Raw genomic sequence first — 21720 nt, forward strand, 5'->3', positions numbered from 1 at the left:
ACTGGGAGAAGGAGATGAGCAGCTAACTGCCCAATAAAAATTAATGGACCTGAGAGAGCTGACTAGTATTCCAGGAGTTAACTCCTCTTTTGGGATGTAACTACGGCACATAGTTGGCCAGTCACTGGTCTTCTTGGTTGGCAACAAGCTGTACACTATGTAAAATAAAAGCAGTGATAGCAGGAAAACAGAAAAAGCAAGTCAATTGCTAACTCACTTACTATCATGCTGCCTAACTATACCAATTTAATAATGAAAATACTCTTAATATAAATGAAATGTATTTTCCAGAGAGTGCAATTATTTAAATTGGTGCAATATGTACATGTTATGTGATTCACATGTTGTCTTATCATATCTCTATTGAAGCTGGTGAATGGTAATGCATACATTGCATAAAGTGATCATCACTGTGGTTTTGTGGCAGTGTGAGAGTATGGTGCATTATTTTTTAAGAATAATAGTTTTTATAGTGTTTTTAGTGCTCTTTTTCACATTCAGTTCAGAGAAAAGTACAGTGCAAATACCATACATGGAGTGATTATATCATACAGGATGGTACCCAAAAAGGGTGCCATACATTGACCAAAAAACTTCTATAAGGTTTCATGAAAAAATATTACAATACAGTTCTGCTGCCATACACTACAAAATTAATCTGGTGTACAGTGCTAAGAACCTGTGCTACACAAGAAATAGCACTGATATATAGCGGCTAAATAGCAGCTTTATAAAGTGATATGGAGATACATGGTGGTCACAAGCTTTGTGTTACATTTCTTCAATGGCATCCCTTATAGGAGGCAAGATTGTTGTATCTTGTACATAAGTTGCACATCCCACATGCTGGCACCGATACATCAGGATGTTTTCTAATACTGTATAACCCCATTAAGAACTGCTACCCTTTTTGGTTTTGTACATTCAAACTTAGTCTAAGTTGACAATATCAGCACTTCAATTTATTTCTATGACCTATACGGTGAGATATGAACATGGTCCTTCTCCAAACATGACATAAAAAGTGTGATAAATGTCCATCACAGCGTATTGTCTTTATCTATATATATAAGAGGCATCGTGATTACTCACTAATCCCGCCCTGTGCACAGTAGCTCCACCCCCCACCACATTACCACACATAATCCCGCCCCCCCACCACATTACCACACATAATCCCGCCCCCCACCACATTACCACACATAATCCCGCCCCCCCACCACATTACCACACGTAATCCCGCAACCCCACCACATTACTACACATAATCCTGCCCGCCACCACATTACCAAAGATAATCCCGCCCCCCACCACATTACCACACATAATCCCGCCCCCCCCACATTACCACACATAATCCTGCCCCCCACCACATTACCACACTTAATCCCGCCCCCCACATTACCACACACAATTCTGCCCCCCCACCACAATACCACACATAATCCCGCCCCCACCACATTACCACACATAATCCTGCCCCCCACCACATCACCACACATAATCTCGCCACCCTAACACATTACCACAGATAATCCCGCCCCCACCACATTACCACACATAATCCTGCCTTCCACCACATTACAACACATAAACCTGCCCCCTCACCACATTATCACACATAATCCCGCCCCCCACCAGATTACCACACATATTACCACACATAATCCCGCCCCCACCACATTACCACACATAATCCCGACCCCACCACGTCACCACACAATCCCACCCCCCACCCCATTACCACACAATCCCACCCCCCACCCCATTACCACACACAATCCCGCCCCCCACCACATTACCACACATAATCCCACCCCCCACCACATTACCACACATAATTCCGCCCCCCCACCACATTACTACAGATAATCCCGCTACCCCACTACATTACCACACATAATTCAGCCCCCCCACCACATTACCACACATAATCCCGCCCCCCCACCACATCACCACACATAATCCAGGCCCCCCACCACATTACCGCACATAATCCAGCCCCCCCACCACATTACCACACATAATCCCACCCCCCACCACATCACCACACATAATCCAGGCCCCCCACCACATTACCACACATAATCCCGCACCCCCACCACATTACCACACATAATCCCGTGCCCCCAACACATCACCACACATAATCCCGCCCCCAACACATCACCACACATAATCCCGCCCCCACCCCATCACCACACATAATCCCGCCCCCCACCCCATCACCACACATAATCCCGCCCCCCACCCCATCACCACACATAATCCCGCCCCCCACCCCATCACCACACATAATCCCGCCCCCATCCCATCACCACACATAATCCCACCCCCACATCACCACACATAATCCCGCCCCCCACCACATCACCACACATAATCCTGCCCCCAACACATCACCACAAATAATCCCGCCCCCACCCCATTACCACACATAATCCCGCCCCCCACCACATCACCACACATAATCCTGCCCCAAAACATCACCACACATAATCCCGCCCCCCCCACCCCATTACCACACATAATCCCGCCCCCCCCACCCCATTACCACACATAATCCCGCCCCTTACCCCATTACCACACATAATCCCGTCCCCCCACCCCATTACCACACATAATCCCGTCCCCCCACATTACTACACATAATCCCGCCCCCAACACATCACCACACTATTGTTATTAGCTTCATTTTAAGTTAATTTTTGCACCTGCGTAAGCGCTATTGAATGTTGTCATTATTTACTTTAGTTTATTCACCAGCAGCATTAATTAGATAACAATGAGTGTGCCGAGCGTTAGCTGGCTGGAAACATCTAGTTTTCTATATTTATTGTCAGAGGCTCTTTTACACTAGTCTCTTCTCTTTACATCCACAGGATGTGCTACAACAGTTCTTGTTACCGCAGCTGGGATGGGTGAGATGATTCTTCAGATACTAGTAGGAACGGTAAGACAACATTATTTTTGTGGGGACTGTTTGGTCAATAGTTCTGCTGTGGGCTACTTTATGGAGACAGACCAGATTACCTGTCACGACAAAGCACTAAGGGAGAGGTAAACAGGAAAAGGAAGGCCCTGATGATATGGAGAGGGGGAGATGGTAACCCCTCAACGGTTCCCTGAAAAATGCACACAGGAAAATTGCACACAGGAAAATTGCCCACATGAAAAATGCACACAGGAAAAATGCCCACAGGAAAATTCCCCACACGGAAAATTTCCCACACGGAATATTCCCCACACGGAAAATTCCCCACACGGAAAATTTCCCACACGGAATATTCCCCACACGGAAAATTCCCCACACGGAAAAATCCCCACACGGAAAATTCCCCACATGGAAAATTCCCCACACGGAAAATTCCCCACATGGAAAATTGTCAATTACAGCATCACAAAAGTTTCAGATCTATGATATTTCAGGTGCAAGGTGAGGATGTTCACATAATATGTGATCAACTTGTGATTTACAGTTGACCTAGTGCAAAACTGCAAAAATGATGATCTGTGATTTGCAGCAGTCTGTCATTATCAGCAATAGATAGATCTAGTCTGCTCTCTTCTCTCACTGATTCAGCCTTACTCCTCCCACCAGCCAAGAGCAGCAGCACATGCAGAACCAGCAGCAGTGTGATCCAGAGGAGCCATCACTGCTATCAGTGCTCACAAAAGAATCACTGCTGCTGGCAGAGATATTTGGTCCTGGAAGCCCAGAAGGCACCGCAGAAAGGTGAGATTCTGTCACTTGTACCACTTTGTGTTCTTGCTGAGAATGTATGATGTGCTTTTGCAGTGGAGTCCGATGGGCCCCAGTGCGAAATTTGACCCTTCCCCCCCCACACACACACACACATTGGTCAGATGTATGGGCCCCTGTAGTGTTCTAAATTCTATAAACATGTATGAATTGCCCCCCTCCCCCTTCATTATGTAGTAATGTCCCCCATACTGGTACATATGCCCATCATCCTGGTGAATATGTCTGCATCCTGGTATATATGTCCTAATGCTGGTGATTTACAGTACAATGTAAATCAATGTGAAAAAAAAAAGCTGTGCACATGGTGCAGAAAAATCTGCGCAGAAATGCTGCAGATTTCAAAGAAGTGCATGTCACTTCTTTTGTGCGTTTCTGCAGCGTTTCTGCACCCCTCCATTAATAGAAATCTGCAGGGGTAAAAACTGCACAAAAACTGCACAAAAAACGCATAAAAAACGCATAAAAACCGCACTAAAAACGCATAAAAAACGCACCTGTGGATTCTGCCAGGAGATGCAGATTTAGTGCAGAAAATTCTGCACCACATTTCCTACGTGTGCACATAGCCTAGGATTGGGGACCACGTAAACCAGGATAGGGACATATATACCAGAAAGGGGGCATAAATACCAGGATGGAGATCATGTGGACCATACATACTAGGATGGGGACCATATATACCAGCATTAGGACATATATACCAGGATGCAGACATATTCACCAGGATGATGGGCATATATACCAGTATGGGAGACATTACTACATAATGAAAGGGGGGGGGCAATTCATAAGTCTTTATAGAATTTAGAACACTACAGGGGCCCATACATCTGACCAACGTGTGTGTGTGTGTGGGGGGGGAAGGGCCAAATTTCGCACTGGGGCCCATCGGACTCCACTGCAAAAGCACATCATACATTCTCAGCAAGAACACAAAGTGGTACAAGTGACAGAATCTCACCTTTCTGCGGTGCCTTCTGGGCTTCCAGGACCAAATATCTCTGCCAGCAGCAGTGATTCTTTTGTGAGCACTGATAGCAGTGATGGCTCCTCTGGATCACACTGCTGCTGGTTCTGCATGTGCTGCTGCTCTGGGCTGGTGGGAGGAGTAAGGCAGAATCAGTGAGAGAAGAGAGCAGACTAGATCTATCTATTGCTGATAATGACAGACTGCTGCAAACCACAGATCAACATTTTTGCAGTTTTGCACTAGGTCAACTGTAAATCACAAGTTGATCACATATTATGTGAACATCCTCACCTTGCACCTGAAATATCATAGATCTGAAACTTTTGTGATGCTGTAATTGCCAATTTTCCATGTGGGGAATTTTCCGTGTGGGGAATTTTCCGTGTGGGGAATTTTCCGTGTGGGGAATTTTCCATGTGGGGAATTTTCCGTGTGGGGAATTTTCCGTGTGGGGAATTTTCCGTGTGGGGAATTTTCCATGTGGGGAATTTTCCGTGTGGGGAATTTTCCATGTGGGGAATTTTCCGTGTGGGGAATTTTCCGTGTGGGGAATTTTCCTGTGTGCATTTTTCCTGTGTGCATTTTTCATGTGGGCAATTTTCCTGTGTGCAATTTTCCTGTGTGCATTTTTCTGGTCACCCCCCTCAACACATACCTAATGCTGAACCCTGCACTCCTTGTTGACCTAGACGGGTTCTTCTACCCATTTGCTGTCACGTGCCCAAGCCCTGGCTGACCCTGGGCTTTGCCCTGGCTACTGAGATGGTCAGCGAGACACTGATCTTACTAGTACCAAAAGACAACACATGGAAGGAGACAAGCTGGGAAAAACATAGAAACAAATTGAACTGCAGGGCATTAATAGAAGGCACAACAGCTTATCCTAGGAACACCTCCTCTAGAGAAATCAGGCCCAGGACAGAAATTCTATTGCTGGCATGGGAGGAATCCAGAAATGGGTAGAAATAATGAAGGGAGAGTGGTATCGATGGGCAGCAGCTGAAACAAAAGCCAAATGGAATCTCAGAAGATTTAAACCAGGAACTCTTAACCCCTTCTGTAACGTAAGAAACAATAAACCTGCACCACTGCACCCACCCATGTGAATGGCCCCGTAGACTTAAAAGAAGACCTGTGACTAGCTAATTTCTGTGTGTGAGGAACAAATCCTAGTGAACAATGAAAACCATTTGTTGGAAAAGTGTGGATGAACCGCTATTGTCATGTATATTGAAACAAGTAGTTTGTGTGTAGTCATCATTGTCTATATATGGGCATCTGATGAGTACAAATCGTTTTTCAGATTTTTAAAATCTAGGTGAGTATGTAGCAGCATACAGTGCTTATAAAAAGTTTTCAGAACATGTACACTTTTCTGCTTTATTCTAAATTGGAAAGTATTTTTTTCATTAATATATTGTGGTAGATGGGCTCACAGCTGCTCAAAGAGGTACTCACAGGAACATTTTAAAGTTAAGTTTTCAACTGGTTTATTAAAGCGTACTGTATAAACCATTGCATAGTTAAGTAAATAAACACGACCCTTCTGGCATAATGGGAAAAACAAAATAGCATACAGTACTGTCTGTGCAGCTGCGGGGATCTGCCCACTCAGGGAAAAAATTACAAACGCATTAGTTTTCTTTAACATGAGCACAGATCTGGAGATCTCGTCTCCAGACACACCGAACACTGAATGAGTCCAAAAGGCTCCACATTTAGCTTGTAGACCACAACCTGGGGTGGCGATCTGGTGAACAACCTCCCATCCACTCTTCAGCTGTTCACAAAAACTGAACCCTGAACATGGCTGATTAACCCCTCTTAGAACTTAGTATGTTGGAGCATTTTTCCAGGTTCATATCACTGAGGCCAACATCCTGAGTGACACATATCTCCCTTCACTATTTTACCAGTGACCTTCTCAAACTATACACAAGGCAGATTTACCAATTCTGTGTATTAGTTATTGTAAATTTAGATAAGATAGTCCTAAAATGCACCAAATATATGAGAGTGGCCAAGCTGGATGATAAATATGGTGCATGTTAATTAGTTTAAAGACAACCTATCACTAATATTATTATAATTTAGTTTAATAGAACATGCAAAAAATGTTTTTTGTTTTTTTTTAATATATGTCATTACAAAAGTAAAGTCATAACCTGAGAAGAAATGCTTTTTATGGCACAAGCTCTTTATGCCAATGAGCCGACTTCAGGCGAAGTTGCCTCCAGTAAATCATGTATGATTTCCCGACATCCTCTGCTCTGGCAATGCGATTTTCCTATGAGGCATAACATCATAGAGAAGAGAGATGGTGTGGGACTTTTTATTGCTGCAACTGAGAAACGTTATTTTCTTGGATCAGCGGTGTAGAGATGACGTAGAGTCTAATTGCAGAAATCTCCCACAACTGACATTTGCAGGGCCCCTAAAGTGCGTAAACAGCAGAAAACTCCACAACTGACCCCGTTTTGAAAACTAGACCCCTCAAGGATCTTATCCAGTGGTATAGTGTGCATTGTGAACCCACAGGTATTACACAGAATTTGACAACATTAGGTCGTCATACAGAAAATTTTCATTTTATTCACAAAAAGGTTGCTTTAGCCCCAAATTTTTCACTTTTGCAAGACGTAAGAGGTAAGCGCAGGGCAGCGGGGTACTCGGTACCGGGTCTCTCTCGGTTCTGGGGATGTCACGGTGGCCTGACCCGGTCCGTGGCCCTGCTAAGGGGCGTCCAATTAAAGATGTAGGTGATGGTGTAGGTCGCAGTAAATAACGAGGACACAGGGTTGCAGTCTCTTTACCTCTTTACTGAAGGCTTCGGCATCTGCAATCCAGAGCACTGCTAACAGGGCTGGCTGAGACCGGCCGGTCCGAAGGCACATCCAGAGTTCCCTTTGCAGGTGGAAATCAGTAGCCTACCTACTAGGGCCTGGGTGTTGTAGTACTTCCCTGCTGAGCACCACGGGATAGTCCTCACAACTGTCGTGTATGTTTCTGTTCTTTCTCTCCGTCCCCCAGATGATATGGATAGGACGCACCCGTATGACGGGGTAGGCCTGGAGTTATTTTATAGGGACCCTAGAGACGCCCCTCTCCCACAATTGCCTCCGTTGTCTTCATTAGGTGTAAAAGGTGAGACAGCCAACCTAAAGTTAACTGCCCTGCCAGAGTTCAAAGTAATGCGTAGAGTCTATTACTTCCTCGGCGTTCCGGCCGCCGGCTACGCGCCTCAGAAGGATGTTGCCGATCTTGGGGCACGACTCCTTCTGGTACTATCGCCTTTGTGCTGTGATCTCGTTTCTCACTTCTCCACAATATACTTCGCTTTGTGTCCTTTCTTAAGATGCCGCCGCAATGAGGTGCAGGCACGGCTCCGTAACGATCTGTCCTTTGCTAGGCCTCTGCCAGGATCCCACCCCTGACAGGGACCCCCTGAATCTTCCCAAGTAACGCTCTCCTCTCACTAGATGTTACCTGGGCAAAACCGAGTCAGCTTCTCTCTAACTTCCTATCCAACCCCCAGTTTTACTAGAGTGTGAGGAGTGGCCTAATACATAGAACCTTTTGCTCCCCCTGGTGGCCGGAGTGTGAACCTGGTCTGGTGAACTCTTTTAGTGCAATCAGACGTACCATCACTCCCCTTAGCGGCAGAGCGATGTTACTGCAACGACCAGGTCTCTGGGGCGCTGCACTAACACAAAAAGGTGGACCCGACAGTTTGTTACCCACTTTCTTATGAGTATGATGATACCCCATATGTATCAAAAAGTTTTGTATGGACAAACGGCAGGGCCCAGAACGGAAAGAGCCCTATTTTAATTTTTGAAAACGAATTGGGCTGAAATGGATTGAGGGAACCATGTCGCATTTGCAGGGCCCTTAAGGTGACTAAACAGCAAAACCTTCCCACAACTGACCCCATTTTGGAAACTACACCCCTGAAGGATTTTATCCAGAGTTATAGTGAGCATTTTAAACCCACAAGTACTAAACCGAATTTGATAACATTAGGTCGTCATATTGAAAAATTTAGGGTTAAGGCAACATTTTCGTTAGTGGAATGAAAAATTCCACTAACGAAAATGTTGCCTTAACCCTAAATGTTTCACTTTTGCAAGAGGTAACATGAAAAAGTGGACCCCACAGTTTGTTACCCACTTTCTTATGAGCACGGCGATACTCCACATGTAGTCATAAAGCTCTGTTTGGACAAATGTCAGAGCTCAGAACGGAAAGATCACTATTTGAATTTTGCAACACAAATTTGGCTGAAATAGATTGTGAGCACCATGTTTCATTTGCAGGGTCCCTAAGGTGCCTAAACAGCAGAAATTCCCCACAAGTGACCCAATTTTGGAAACAAGACCCATCAACAAATTGATCTAGGGGTATGTTCAGCATGTTGAATCCCTAGGTGCTTCACAGTACTTTTTAAAATGTGGATGTGAAAGCAAAAATGCCTTTTTTTCATCGCCATATTCTGAGAGCCGTAACTTTTTTATTTTTTGGCGAACAGAGCTACTATATTTGAGGGCTTATTTTTTGCGGGAAAAGTTGAAGAATTTTTTGGTACCATTTTGTGGTACATAACATTTTTTGGTCGCTTTTTATTCAGATTTTTAAGATACAGAATGAACAAAAACCCACAATTCATTTATTATTATTATTTATTTTTTTTGCGCTGTTCACTGCGGTAAAATTGATCAGACTGATTTGTTTTTCAAGCCAGTGTGATTATTGCTATACCAGATTTATATCATTATTTTTTTTACACTTTGCACACACTAAAAACAATATTTTACAAAAATGTATTTGTTTTTGCAACGTCATATTCTGAGAGCTGTAACCTTTTTATTTTTTTGCCGAATGAGCCATATTAGGGCTTGCTTTTTGCAAAACAATTTGGTGTTTTCTTTTATACGTTTTTTTTTACATCTGACTTTTTGATCACTTTTTATTGCATTTTTTGTCTGTCAGTATGATGAATAAGGAAATTGGTCTGTTTTTTTATGGTCTTCGTCATTTGGAATAAATAACTTGACAGTTGTATAGTTCGGGATGTTCTGGACAATTTTTTCTTAATTTTTGTTTTAAAAAGAACCTGTCAGCAGGATTTAGCCCTATAACCCCAAAATTCAGTTATTTTTATTTATGTTTTTGCACGGTTCACCGTGCAGTAAAAGTGATAAGACTCATTATTTTTTCGAGTCAGTACGATTATTGCTATACCAGATTTATATCATTTTTTTACACTTTGCACATACTAAAAACAATATTTTACAAAAAATGTATTTTTTTTTTTTTTGCATCGTCATATTCTGAGAGCTGTAACCTTTTTATTTTTTTGCCGAATGGGCCATATTAGGGCTTGTTTTTTGCAGGACAAATTGGTGTTTTCTTTTATATGTTTTTTCTTACATATGACTTTTTGATCACTTTTTATTGCATTTTTTGTGTGTATAAGGAATAGGGACATTTTTTGGTGTGTTTTTTTATGGTCTTCGTCATTTGGAATAAATAACTTGACAGTTGTATATGCATATATATATTATATTTCCCATAAGGGATGGGGGCAGTGTTCTGGATCACTGCGTTGAGAAACACGTGATGGTGTCTCCGCGGTGTTGGATGTTGATCTCCACGAGGTCATTCATCCTTACGTTTATTGACAGTTGTATAGTTCGGGTTGTTCTGGACATGGTGTTACTAATTATGTGTACTTTTTTTTCTTAATTTTTGTTTTAAAAAGAACCTGTCGGCAGAATTTAGCCCTATAAACTAAAGCTATGGCCATACTGGCTCTGTGATGCTGATTAATCTGATACCTGCTCAGTGGCTGCAGAATACTCACCAAATGAAGTTTCAGAAAATGACGTGTGCTTCGGGGCAGGACATGGGGGCATGGTCTTCTTCTGGTTCTCCTCCCCCCCACCAAGCTCCTCTGTTTCTTGTGCAGTTCACTGATTATTCAGTGACCTGCCTCCTTTTTAAAATTCCATGCCGCCATCATTTGTGTGGAGAAAAATGAATGACGCCCACTCTGTTGTAATCATGAGGTGCAGGCTGAACCTGGACTAAGTCCAGAGGTCATACAGGTGAGGGAAGCAGCCGCACTCAAAAAAAGGTTTTATGTGATTCAGTTTGCAAGTAAAAAAGTTTAGTGTTTATTGAACATTCACCACAGGAAAATATGATCACAATGAAGTGCCAAGGTAAGGTAACGATTCGACCCAATTCCTGGGTCTTTATCAAACCTCACTTGCGGAATAGAGAGAATAAATTAGGTTTATGGAAGACAGAAGTCACAGCCGGGACTTGCAGTGTTTGTTCTGGCAGCGCTGTCTGTGGTGTTAACTACTTGTGTCAATCTACTGTCTGGCGGTGTACTGTTCTAACAGCCCATCAGTGCCCCTGTGGGTTGCCATGACTGCTGTGGGTCTTCTGAAAATGCCACGATTGTTCTGCTGTGAACGCCAGCTTGTTTTATTTGTGCTATTCATAGTATTGCTGTGTGTAGTACAAGTGATCAGATGATCGCAGTCCTCAATGGAGCTAACACATATAGTGAAAAGTGAAAAAAAAGTTTAAAAAATATGAAAAAAATAAAATAAAACTTCAAATCACACCCCTTTTACCTTCCATTAAAAATAAATAAATAAAAAAGAACACACATACATTGCCTGTTTTCCATACATTACATGATAAAATGAATGGTGTAATCTAAAAGAACAATTTGTCCCATAAAGCCTGATATATAGCTATGTTGACGCAAAAATAAAAACGTTATGGCTGTTGGAAGATGGAGAGGAAAAATCAAAAATAGCCCTGTCACAAAGGGGTTAATGATATTGTATGTTTGGAGTTATCTTTATGCTACAAAATAGATTTGGAGCCAATCAGATTCCTTCCTGATGATGTTGCATGATGATTATCTGACTATATTTCTCAGTATTAAAGGGCACCAAGAAATGGACAAAGTTGAGGACTGTAGATGCAGTGGTTGAACAAGGAAACTTAGTGCAGCAGATGAAAGGTACATCATGCTTTACTTAATTTTGAAATCGGAAGCTGTCCAGCAGTGCCATCAGCGGAAATCTGAAAGCAACCAGTAGGATCTAGCTACACCCTGGAAGAATTGCAACCAAAAACCTTACCTTCGACACAAACAAGGCTAAGTGACTCATCTAAGCACGAAAACATAGGTATGGGGTGCAAAAAATGGCAGCAGGTGCTCTGAAAAGATAAGTAAAAAAATGTGTTAATTGAAGGGCTGGAGAGCAGTACAATAATGAGTGTTTGCAGGAAACAGTGCAGCATGGTGGAGGTTGCTTGCAAGTTTGGGGCTGCAATTCAGAAAATGGAGTTGGGGATTTGATTAAGATAACGATGAGTAATACAGGCAGATACTTAGTCATCATGCAATACCATCATGGAGGCATCAAAACATATTCTGTAGCAGGACAACAACCCTAAACATACAACTAATGTCATTAAGAACTATCTCCAGCATAAAGAAGAACAAGGAGTTCTGGTAGTGATTAAATTGCCCCCACAGAACCATGATCTCAACATCATTTAGTCTGTCTGGGATTATATGAAGAGACAGAAGTACTTTTGCAAGCCTACATCCTCAGAAGATCTGAGGTTAGTTCTCCAAAATGTTTGGCACAACCTACCTGCAGAGTTAATTAAAAAAATTGTGCAAGTGTACATGAAAGAATTTATGCTATTTTGAAGGCAAAGGGCAGTTGCACCATATATCGAATTGAGTTAGATTTCTGTTTTGTTAATATACTTTGTATTTTGATAAGAATGAACTGTTAACACTTATTTTTTAAAACAATCTTACTTTACAGCATTTTTTCCACACCTACTCTACCGTTCAAAAGTTTAGTGTCACTTAGAAATTTCCTTATTTTTGAAAGAAAAGCACAGTTTTTTCCAATGAAGCTAGCAATAAATGATTCAGAAATACACTCTATACATTGTTAACGTGGTAAATGACTATTTTAGCTGCAACCGTCTGGTTTGTAATGCAATATCTTCATAGGTGTATAGAGGCCCATTTCCAACAACCAACAGTCCAGTGTTCTTATGGTACTTTGTGTTTGCCAACTGTGTAAGAAGGTTAGTGGATGGTTAGAATACCCTTGAAAACTCTTGTGCAAGTATGATAGCATAGCTGAAAACAGTTTGGCTGATTAGAGAACCTATATACCTGACCTTCCTTTGAGCTAGTTGAGAATCTGGAGCATTACATTTGTTGGTTCCATTAAACTCTCAAAATGGCCAGAAAAAAAGAACTTTTATGTGAAACTCGACAGTCTATTCTTGTTCTTAGAAATGAAGGCTATTCCATGTGAGAAATTGCCAAGAAACTGAAGATTTCATACAACGGTGTGTACTACTCCCTTCAGAGGAAAGCACAAACAGGCTCTAACCAGAGTAGAAAGAGAAGTGGGAGTCCCCGCTGCACAACTGAGCAACAAAACAAGTACATTAGAGTCTGTAGTTTGAGAAATCAAGGCCTCACAGGTCCTCAAGTGGCAGCTTCATTAAATAGTACACACAAAACGCCAGTGTCAATGTCTACAGTGAAAAGGTGACTCTGGGATGCTGGCCTTCAGGGCAGAGTGGCAAAGAAAAAGCCTTATCTGAGAATGCTTAATAAAAGTAAAAGATTAATATGGGCAAAAGAACACAGACATTGGACAGAGGAAGATTGGAAAAAAGTGTTATGGACAGATGAATCCAAGTTTGAGGTGTTTGGATCACACAGAAGAACCTTTGTGAAACGCAGAACAACTGAAAAGATGCTGGAAGAGTGCCTGACGCCATCTGTCAAGCATGGTGGAGGTAATGTGATGGTCTGGGGTTGCTTTGGTGCTGGTAAAGTGGGAGATTTGTACAAGGTAAAAGGGATTTTGAATACGGAAGGCTATCACTCCATTTTGCAACGCCATGCCATACCCTGTGGACAGCGCTTGATTGGAGCCAATTTCATCCTACAACCGGACAATGACCCAAAGCACACCTCCAAATTATGCAAGAACTATTTAGGGAATAAGCAGGCAGCTGGTATTCTCTCTGTAATAGAGTGGCCAGCGCAGTCACCGGATCACAACAGCATTGAGATGTTGTGGGAGCAGTTTGACCGTATTGTGTGCAAAAAGTGCCCATCAAGCCAAACCAACTTGTGGGAGGGGCTTCTGGATGCATGGTGTGAAATTTCTCCAGATTACCTCAGCAAATTAACTTCTAGAATGCCAAAGGTCTGCAATGCTGTAATTGCTGCAAAGGGAGCATTCTTTGACGAAAGCAAAGTTTGAAGGGGAAAATTATTATTTAAAATAAAAATCTTTTTTTCGACCCTTGTCAATGTCTGGACTAGATTTTCAATTCATTTGGCAACTCATTTGATTAATAAAAGTATCACATTTCATGGAAAACACAAAATTGTCTGGGTGACCCTAAACTTTTGAACGGTAGTGTATATACAGTGGGTACGGAAAGTATTCATACCCCTTTAAATTTTTCACTCTTTGTTTCATTGCAGCCATTTGGTATATTCAAAAAAGTTCATTTTTTTCTCATTAATGTACGCTCTGCACCCCATCTTGACTGAAAAAAAGCAGAAATGTAGTAATTTTTGCTAATTTATTAAAAAAGAAAAACTGAAATATCACATGGTCATAAGTATTCAGACCCTTTGGTCGGTATTGAGTAGAAGCAGGGGCTGGCTGGCATTTTTCAGCCTGGCGGCAATCACAAGGCAGTGGCCCTCTAGTTGCGGTGCTTTTGCCCTGCTTATCTCTGGCCGTTGCAATAAAGTAGCAGAGATAACAGGCTTTAAAAACAGGCTGGAACATAGGATGGGAACATAACGGAGCTAGCTGCATATATATAGAAGCAGAACCAAGCTTGCTGCCTACATAGATAATGTAACAGAAGCAAGCTGACTACATAGACACAAGACCGGAACCAAGATTGCTACGTAGACACAGAAACTGACTGGAGCTTACTACAGAGATATGGGAGCCGAACCGAGCTTACCACAGAGATATGGGAACAGAATGGAGCTTACTACAGAGATATGGGAGCAGACCTGAGCTTACCCCAGAGATATAGGAGCAGAACTGTTATGATCCTTAGTGGTTGAGGATCACAAATTACTCCAGCTAAGTAACAAACATAGGACAAGCTCTAGGGAGGTGGCAAACTGGACTGACCGCAAATCTGAACCTAACCAAACACACTAGAAGTAGCCGGTGAACGTGCCTGAATTCCTAGACGTCTCGAGCCAGCCGAAGGAACTAACTACCCCTAGAGAGAAAGAAAGACCTCTCTTGCCTCCAGAGAAATAATCCCCAAAGATATAGAAGCCCCCAACAAATAATAACGGTGAGGTAAGAGGAAGGCACATACACAGGGGTGAAAGCAGATTCAGCAAATGAGGCCCACTAATACTAGATAGCAGAAAATAGAAAAAGGAATCTATGCGGTCAGTAAAAAACCCTTACAAAATATCCACTCTGAGATTTCAAGAACCCCCACACCCACTAACGGTGTGGGGGGAGAAACTCAGTCCCCTAGAGCAACCAGCAAGCGAGGAAATCACATTTTAGCGAGCTGGACTAAAAACATAATGAACACTGATAATCAAAAAATGATCAAACAAAAACTTAGCTTGTCTTGGAGAGACTGGGAGCAAGGTAGACACAAGGAATCTGAAGAGCACTGAATACATTGATAGCAGGCAAGGAACTGAGTCTCCAGGTGAGCTAAATAGGAAACCAACCAAGGATAATGAACCAGCTGATGCAGCCAACCTTCAGAAAGACAACACTACACAGTACCGCTTGTGACCACTAGAGGGAGCCCAAAAATGGAATTCACAACAGTACCCCCCCCTTCAGGAGGGGTCACCGAACCCTCATCAAGACCCCCAGGGCGATCAGGATGAGCCGCGTGGAAGGCACGAACCAAATCGGCCGCATGAACATCAGAGGCGACAACCCAGGAATTATCCTCCTGACCATAGCCCTTCCACTTAACCAAATACTGAAGCCTCCATCTAGAGATACGAGAATCCAAAATCTTCTCCACCACGTACTCCAATTCACCCTCGACCAGCACCGGAGCAGGAGGCTCAACAGAAGGAACCAAAGGTACCACATACCTCCGCAACAAAGACCTATGGAACACATTATGAATGGCAAACGATGCTGGGAGATCCAAACGAAAAGACACCGGGTTAAGGATTTCCAAGATCTTATAAGGACCGATGAAGCGAGGCTTAAATTTAGGAGAGGAGACCTTCATAGGAACATACCGAGAAGACAGCCACACCAAATCCAAAACACGAAGTCGGGGACCCACACCGCGGCGGCGGTTGGCAAAGCGCTGAGCCTTCTCCTGTGACAACCTCAAATTGTCCACCACATGGTTCCAAATCTGCTGCAACCTATCCACCACAGAATCCACCCCAGGACAGTCAGAACTCAGAAGGCTCAACCTGACCCGAGGAAAAACGAGGATGGAAACCAGAATTGCAGAAAAAAGGCGAAACCAAAGTAGCAGAACTAGCCCGATTATTAAGGGCAAACTCGGCCAATGGCAAAAAAGTCACCCAATCATCCTGATCAGCAGAAACAAAACATCTCAAATAAGTTTCCAACGTCTGATTAGTTCGCTCGGTTTGGCCATTAGTCTGAGGATGGAAGGCTGACGAAAAAGACAAATCAATGCCCATCTTAACACAAAAAGTCCGCCAAAACCTGGACACAAACTGGGATCCTCTATCAGACACAATATTTTCAGGAATGCCGTGCAGGCGAACCACATTCTGAAAAAATAGAGGAACCAAATCGGAGGAAGAAGGCAACTTAGGCAAGGGCACCAAATGGACCATCTTGGAAAAACGATCACACACCACCCAGATGACAGACATTTTCTGAGATACTGGAAGATCCGAAATAAAATCCATGGAAATGTGCGTCCAAGGCCTTTTCGGAACAGGCAAAGGCAAAAGCAAACCGCTGGCACGAGAACAGCAAGGCTTAGCCCGAGCACAAATCCCACAAGACTGCACAAAGGAACGCACATCCCGCGACAAGGAAGGCCACCAGAAGGACCTAGCCACCAAATCTCTGGTACCAAAAATCCCAGGATAACCCGCCAACACCGAAGAATGAACCTCGGAAATAACTCTGCTGGTCCATCTATCCGGGACAAACAGTCTCTCTGGTGGACAACGGTCAGGTCTATCCGCCTGAAATTTCTGCAGCACTCGTCGCAAATCTGGGGAAATGGCAGACAAAATCACTCCCTCTCTGAGAATACCAGCCGGCTCAGAAACTCCCGGAGAGTCAGGCACAAAACTCCTAGAAAGTGCATCAGCTTTCACGTTCTTCGAACCAGGCAGGTATGAGACCACGAAGTTGAAACGGGAGAAAAACAACGACCAACGAGCCTGTCTAGGATTCAGGCGCTTGGCAGATTCAAGGTAAATCAGATTTTTGTGATCAGTCAAGACCACCACACGATGTTTAGCTCCTTCGAGCCAATGTCGCCACTCCTCAAATGCCCACTTCATAGCCAACAACTCCCGATTACCAACATCATAATTCCGCTCGGCAGGCAAAAACTTTCTTGAAAAGAAAGCACATGGCTTCATCACAGAGCCATCAGAGCTTCTCTGCGACAAAACAGCCCCTGCTCCAATCTCAGAAGCATCAACCTCGACCTGGAAGGGGAGAGAGACATCTGGCTGACATAAGACTGGAGCTGAAGAAAACCGGTGCTTCAGCTCCCGAAAGGCCTCCACGGCCGCAGAAGACCAATTAGTCACATCAGAACCCTTCTTGGTCAAATCCGTCAAAGGTTTAACCACGCTAGAAAAATTAGCGATGAAACGACGGTAAAAATTAGCAAAACCCAAGAACTTCTGAAGACTCTTAACAGACGTGGGCTGAGTCCAGTCATGAATAGCCTGGACCTTGACTGGGTCCATCTCCACAGTAGAAGGAGAAAAAAAACCCAAAAAGGAGACCTTCTGTACTCCGAAGAGGCATTTTGAGCCCTTCACAAATAAAGCATTAGCACGCAGGACCTGAAACACCATCCTGACCTGCTTCACATGGGACTCCCAATCATCAGAAAAGACCAAAATGTCATCCAGATAAACAATCATAAATTTATCCAGATATTCTCGGAAGATGTCATGCATGAAGGACTGAAACACAGAAGGAGCATTAGAGAGTCCAAAAGGCATCACTAAGTACTCAAAATGGCCTTCGGGCGTATTAAATGCTGTTTTCCATTCATCTCCCTGCTTAATGCGCACAAGGTTATACGCACCACGGAGATCTATCTTGGTGAACCAACTGGCACCCTTAATCCGAGCAAACAAATCAGACAATAGTGGCAAAGGATACTGAAATTTGACTGTGATTTTATTCAGAAGACGATAATCTATACAAGGTCTCAAAGAACCGTCCTTCTTGGCCACAAAAAAAAATCCTGCACCAAGAGGGGAAGAGGATGGGCGAATATGTCCCTTTTCCAAAGACTCCTTTATATAACTCCGCATCGCGGCATGCTCTGGTATAGACAAATTAAAAAGTCGTCCCTTAGGGAATTTACTACCAGGAATTAAATTTATAGCACAGTCACAATCCCTATGAGGAGGCAGGGCACAGGACCTGGGCTCATCAAATACATCCTGGTAGTCAGACAAAAACTCAGGGACCTCAGAAGGAGTGGAAGAAGCAATAGACACCAACGGAGTATCGCAATGAATTCCCTGACAACCCCAACTTGACACAGACATAGCTTTCCAATCTAAAACTGGATTATGAGCTTGCAGCCATGGCAGACCCAAAACGACAACATCATGCAAATGATGCAGAACAAGAAAGCGAATCACCTCCTGATGTACGGGAGTCATGCACATGGTCATTTGCGTCCAATACTGAGGCTTATTCTCAGCCAATGGCGTAGCATCAATTCCCCTCAGAGGAATAGGAAATTCCAAAGGCTCCAGGACAAAACCACAGCGCCTGGCAAACGACAAATCCATCAGATTCAGGGCAGCACCCGAATCCACAAAAGCCATAACCGGGTAGGACGACAAAGAACAAATCAAAGTAACAGACAAAATAAATTTAGGCTGTATAGTACCAATGGTGACAGGTTTAGATTTTTTTCTTAAGCGTTTAGAGCATGCTGAGATAACATGAGTAGAATCACCACAGTAAAAGCACAACCCATTTTGACGTCTATGACTTTGTCGCTCAATTCTGGTCAGAGTTCGGTCACATTGCATAGACTCAGGTCTCTGTTCGGAAAATACCGCCAAAGGATGAGCAGATTTGCGCTCCCGCAAACGCCGATCAACCTGAATGGCTAAAGCCATAGAATCACTCAGACTTGCAGGGGGGGGAAACCCCACCATAACATTCTTAACGGCCTCAGAAAGACCTTCTCTCAAATTTGCAGCCAGGGCACACTCATTCCATTGAGTAAGCACCGACCATTTTCGAAATTTTTGACAATACACCTCTGCTTCATCCTGACCCTGAGAGATAGCCAGCAATGCTTTTTCTGCCTGATTCTCAAGATTAGGCTCCTCATAAAGCAGTCCAAGAGCCAGAAAAAATGCATCTACATTAAGCAATGCAGGATCTCCTGGCGCCAGAGAGAAAGCCCAATCTTGAGGGTCGCCACGCAACAAGGAGATAACTATTTTAACTTGCTGAGCGTAATCACCAGAGGAACGAGGTCTCAGATAGAAATAACTTACAATTATTCTTAAAATTTAGAAACCTAGATCATCTCCAGAAAACAACTCAGGAATGGGTATCTTTGGTTCTGACATAGGGCTATGAATAACAAAATCCTGAATACTTTGCACCCGTGTAGTAAGATGATCCACACTAGAAATCAGAGTCTGTACATTCATGTCTGCAGCTGAGCTCAAAACCACCCAGAGTTCAAGGGGATGAAAGAAGCTAAACAGACTGCAGCAAAGGAAAAGCGGGAGGGAAAAAAAAAAAAATGTACTCAGGTCTTCTTTTTATCCCACTTCTGCGATGTATTAAACACTTTTTGGCCTGCTATACTGTTATGATCCTTAGTGGTTGAGGATCACAAATTACTCCAGCTAAGTAACAAACATAGGACAAGCTCTAGGGAGGTGGCAAACTGGACTGACCGCAAATCTGAACCTTTCCAAACACACTAGAAGTAGCCGGTGAACGTGCCTAAAAATCCTAGACGTCTCGAGCCAGCCTGAGGAACTAACTACCCCTAGAGAGAAAGAAAAGACCTCTCTTGCCTCCAGAGAAATAATCCCCAAAGATATAGAAGCCCCCAACAGATAATAACGGTGAGGTAAGAGGAAGGCACATACACAGGGGTGAAAGCAGATTCAGCAAATGAGGCCCACTAATACTAGATAGCAGAAAATAGAAAAGGGAATCTATGCGGTCAGTAAAAAACCCTTACAAAATATCCACTCTGAGATTTCAAGAACCCCCACACCAACTAACGGTGTGGGGGGAGAAACTCAGTCCCCTAGAGCAACCAGCAAGCGAGGAAATCACATTTTAGCGAGCTGGACTAAAAACATAATGAACACTGATAATCAAAAAATGATCAAACAAAAACTTAGCTTGTCTTGGAGAGACTGGGAGCAAGGTAGACACAAGGAATCTGAAGAGCACTGAATACATTGATAGCAGGCAAGGAACTGAGTCTCCAGGTGAGCTAAATAGGAAACCAACCAAGGATAACGAACCAGCTGATGCAGCCAACCTGCAGAAAGACAACACTACACAGTACCGCTTGTGACCACTAGAGGGAGCCCAAAAATGGAATTCACAACACAGAACTCAGCTTACTACAGAGATATGGGAACAGAATGGAGCTTACTATGGTGCTATGGGAGGAGAACCGAGCTTACTACAGAGATATGGGAGCAGAACGGAGCTTACTACAGAGCTATGGGAGCAGAACCAAGCTTACTACAGAAATATGGGAGCAGAACCGAGCTTACTGCAGAGATATGGGAGCAGAACCGAGCTTACTGCAGAGATATGGGAGCAGAACCGAGCTTACCACAGAGATATGGGAACAGAATGGAGCTTACTACAGAGATATGGGAGCAGACCTGAGCTTACCCCAGAGATATAGAACTCAGCTTACTACAGAGATATGGGAACAGAATGGAGCTTACTATGCTGCTATGAGAGGAGACCAGAGCTTACTACAGAGATATGGGAGCAGAACGGAGCTTACTACAGAGCTATGGGAGCAGAACCAAGCTTACTACAGAAATATGGGAGCAGAACCGAGCTTACTGCAGATATATGGTAGCAGAACCGAGCTTACTGCAGAGATATGGGAGCAGAACCGAGCTTATTGCAGAGATAAGGAAGCAGAACAGAGCATACTATGTCTACTACAAGAAACGGAAACAGAACCAAGCTTACGTCATACATATAGTACCAGAATCTGGATTACTACAACGATACAGTACCAGAACCAAGGTTACTGCTTAGATATGGTACCATAACTGAGCTTACTTACAAACATACATACAGTACAACTCCAGAAACATGGACATGTAAACACACAATACGGCAGGCACATTGCTAGGGTCCTTAAAGATCAAGGGCCCAAGCCCCGAAGTGCATGTCTCCCCATATGACCAACCTTTAGCCATTTAAAATAGCATGTATATATAATTACAGTATACCACTGTTGCAACCAAAATCACACAATGCAAAGACCAATATTATCAATATTGCAACTATAAAAGGCCAAAACAATATGGCTGCACAATGCCCACTACGATCACCACCACACCGCGAATATATAATATAATATGACCATTACCCCTACATAACAAAACACTCTATACAAAGACCAATGACACCACCATACACCTTCTACATAATGACCGAAACAC

General features: G+C 43.3%; 1 protein-coding gene across 3 annotated transcripts in view; it reads left to right on the forward strand.

The window, feature by feature from the left end:
* The window catches only part of SLC60A1 (solute carrier family 60 member 1), a 244645-nt gene that overhangs the window by 149931 nt on the left and 72994 nt on the right, over positions 1–21720 (forward strand). For all 3 annotated transcript variants that reach the window (XM_077295124.1, XM_077295122.1, XM_077295123.1), the window contains one exon: positions 2883–2953. In XM_077295124.1, coding sequence (XP_077151239.1) covers positions 2883–2953 — 71 coding nt within the window. The remainder of the gene's footprint in view (positions 1–2882; positions 2954–21720) is intronic.

This window comes from Ranitomeya variabilis, chromosome 3 (genome assembly GCF_051348905.1).
Source record: "Ranitomeya variabilis isolate aRanVar5 chromosome 3, aRanVar5.hap1, whole genome shotgun sequence".
In the NCBI taxonomy this organism is placed as follows: domain Eukaryota; kingdom Metazoa; phylum Chordata; class Amphibia; order Anura; family Dendrobatidae; genus Ranitomeya; species Ranitomeya variabilis.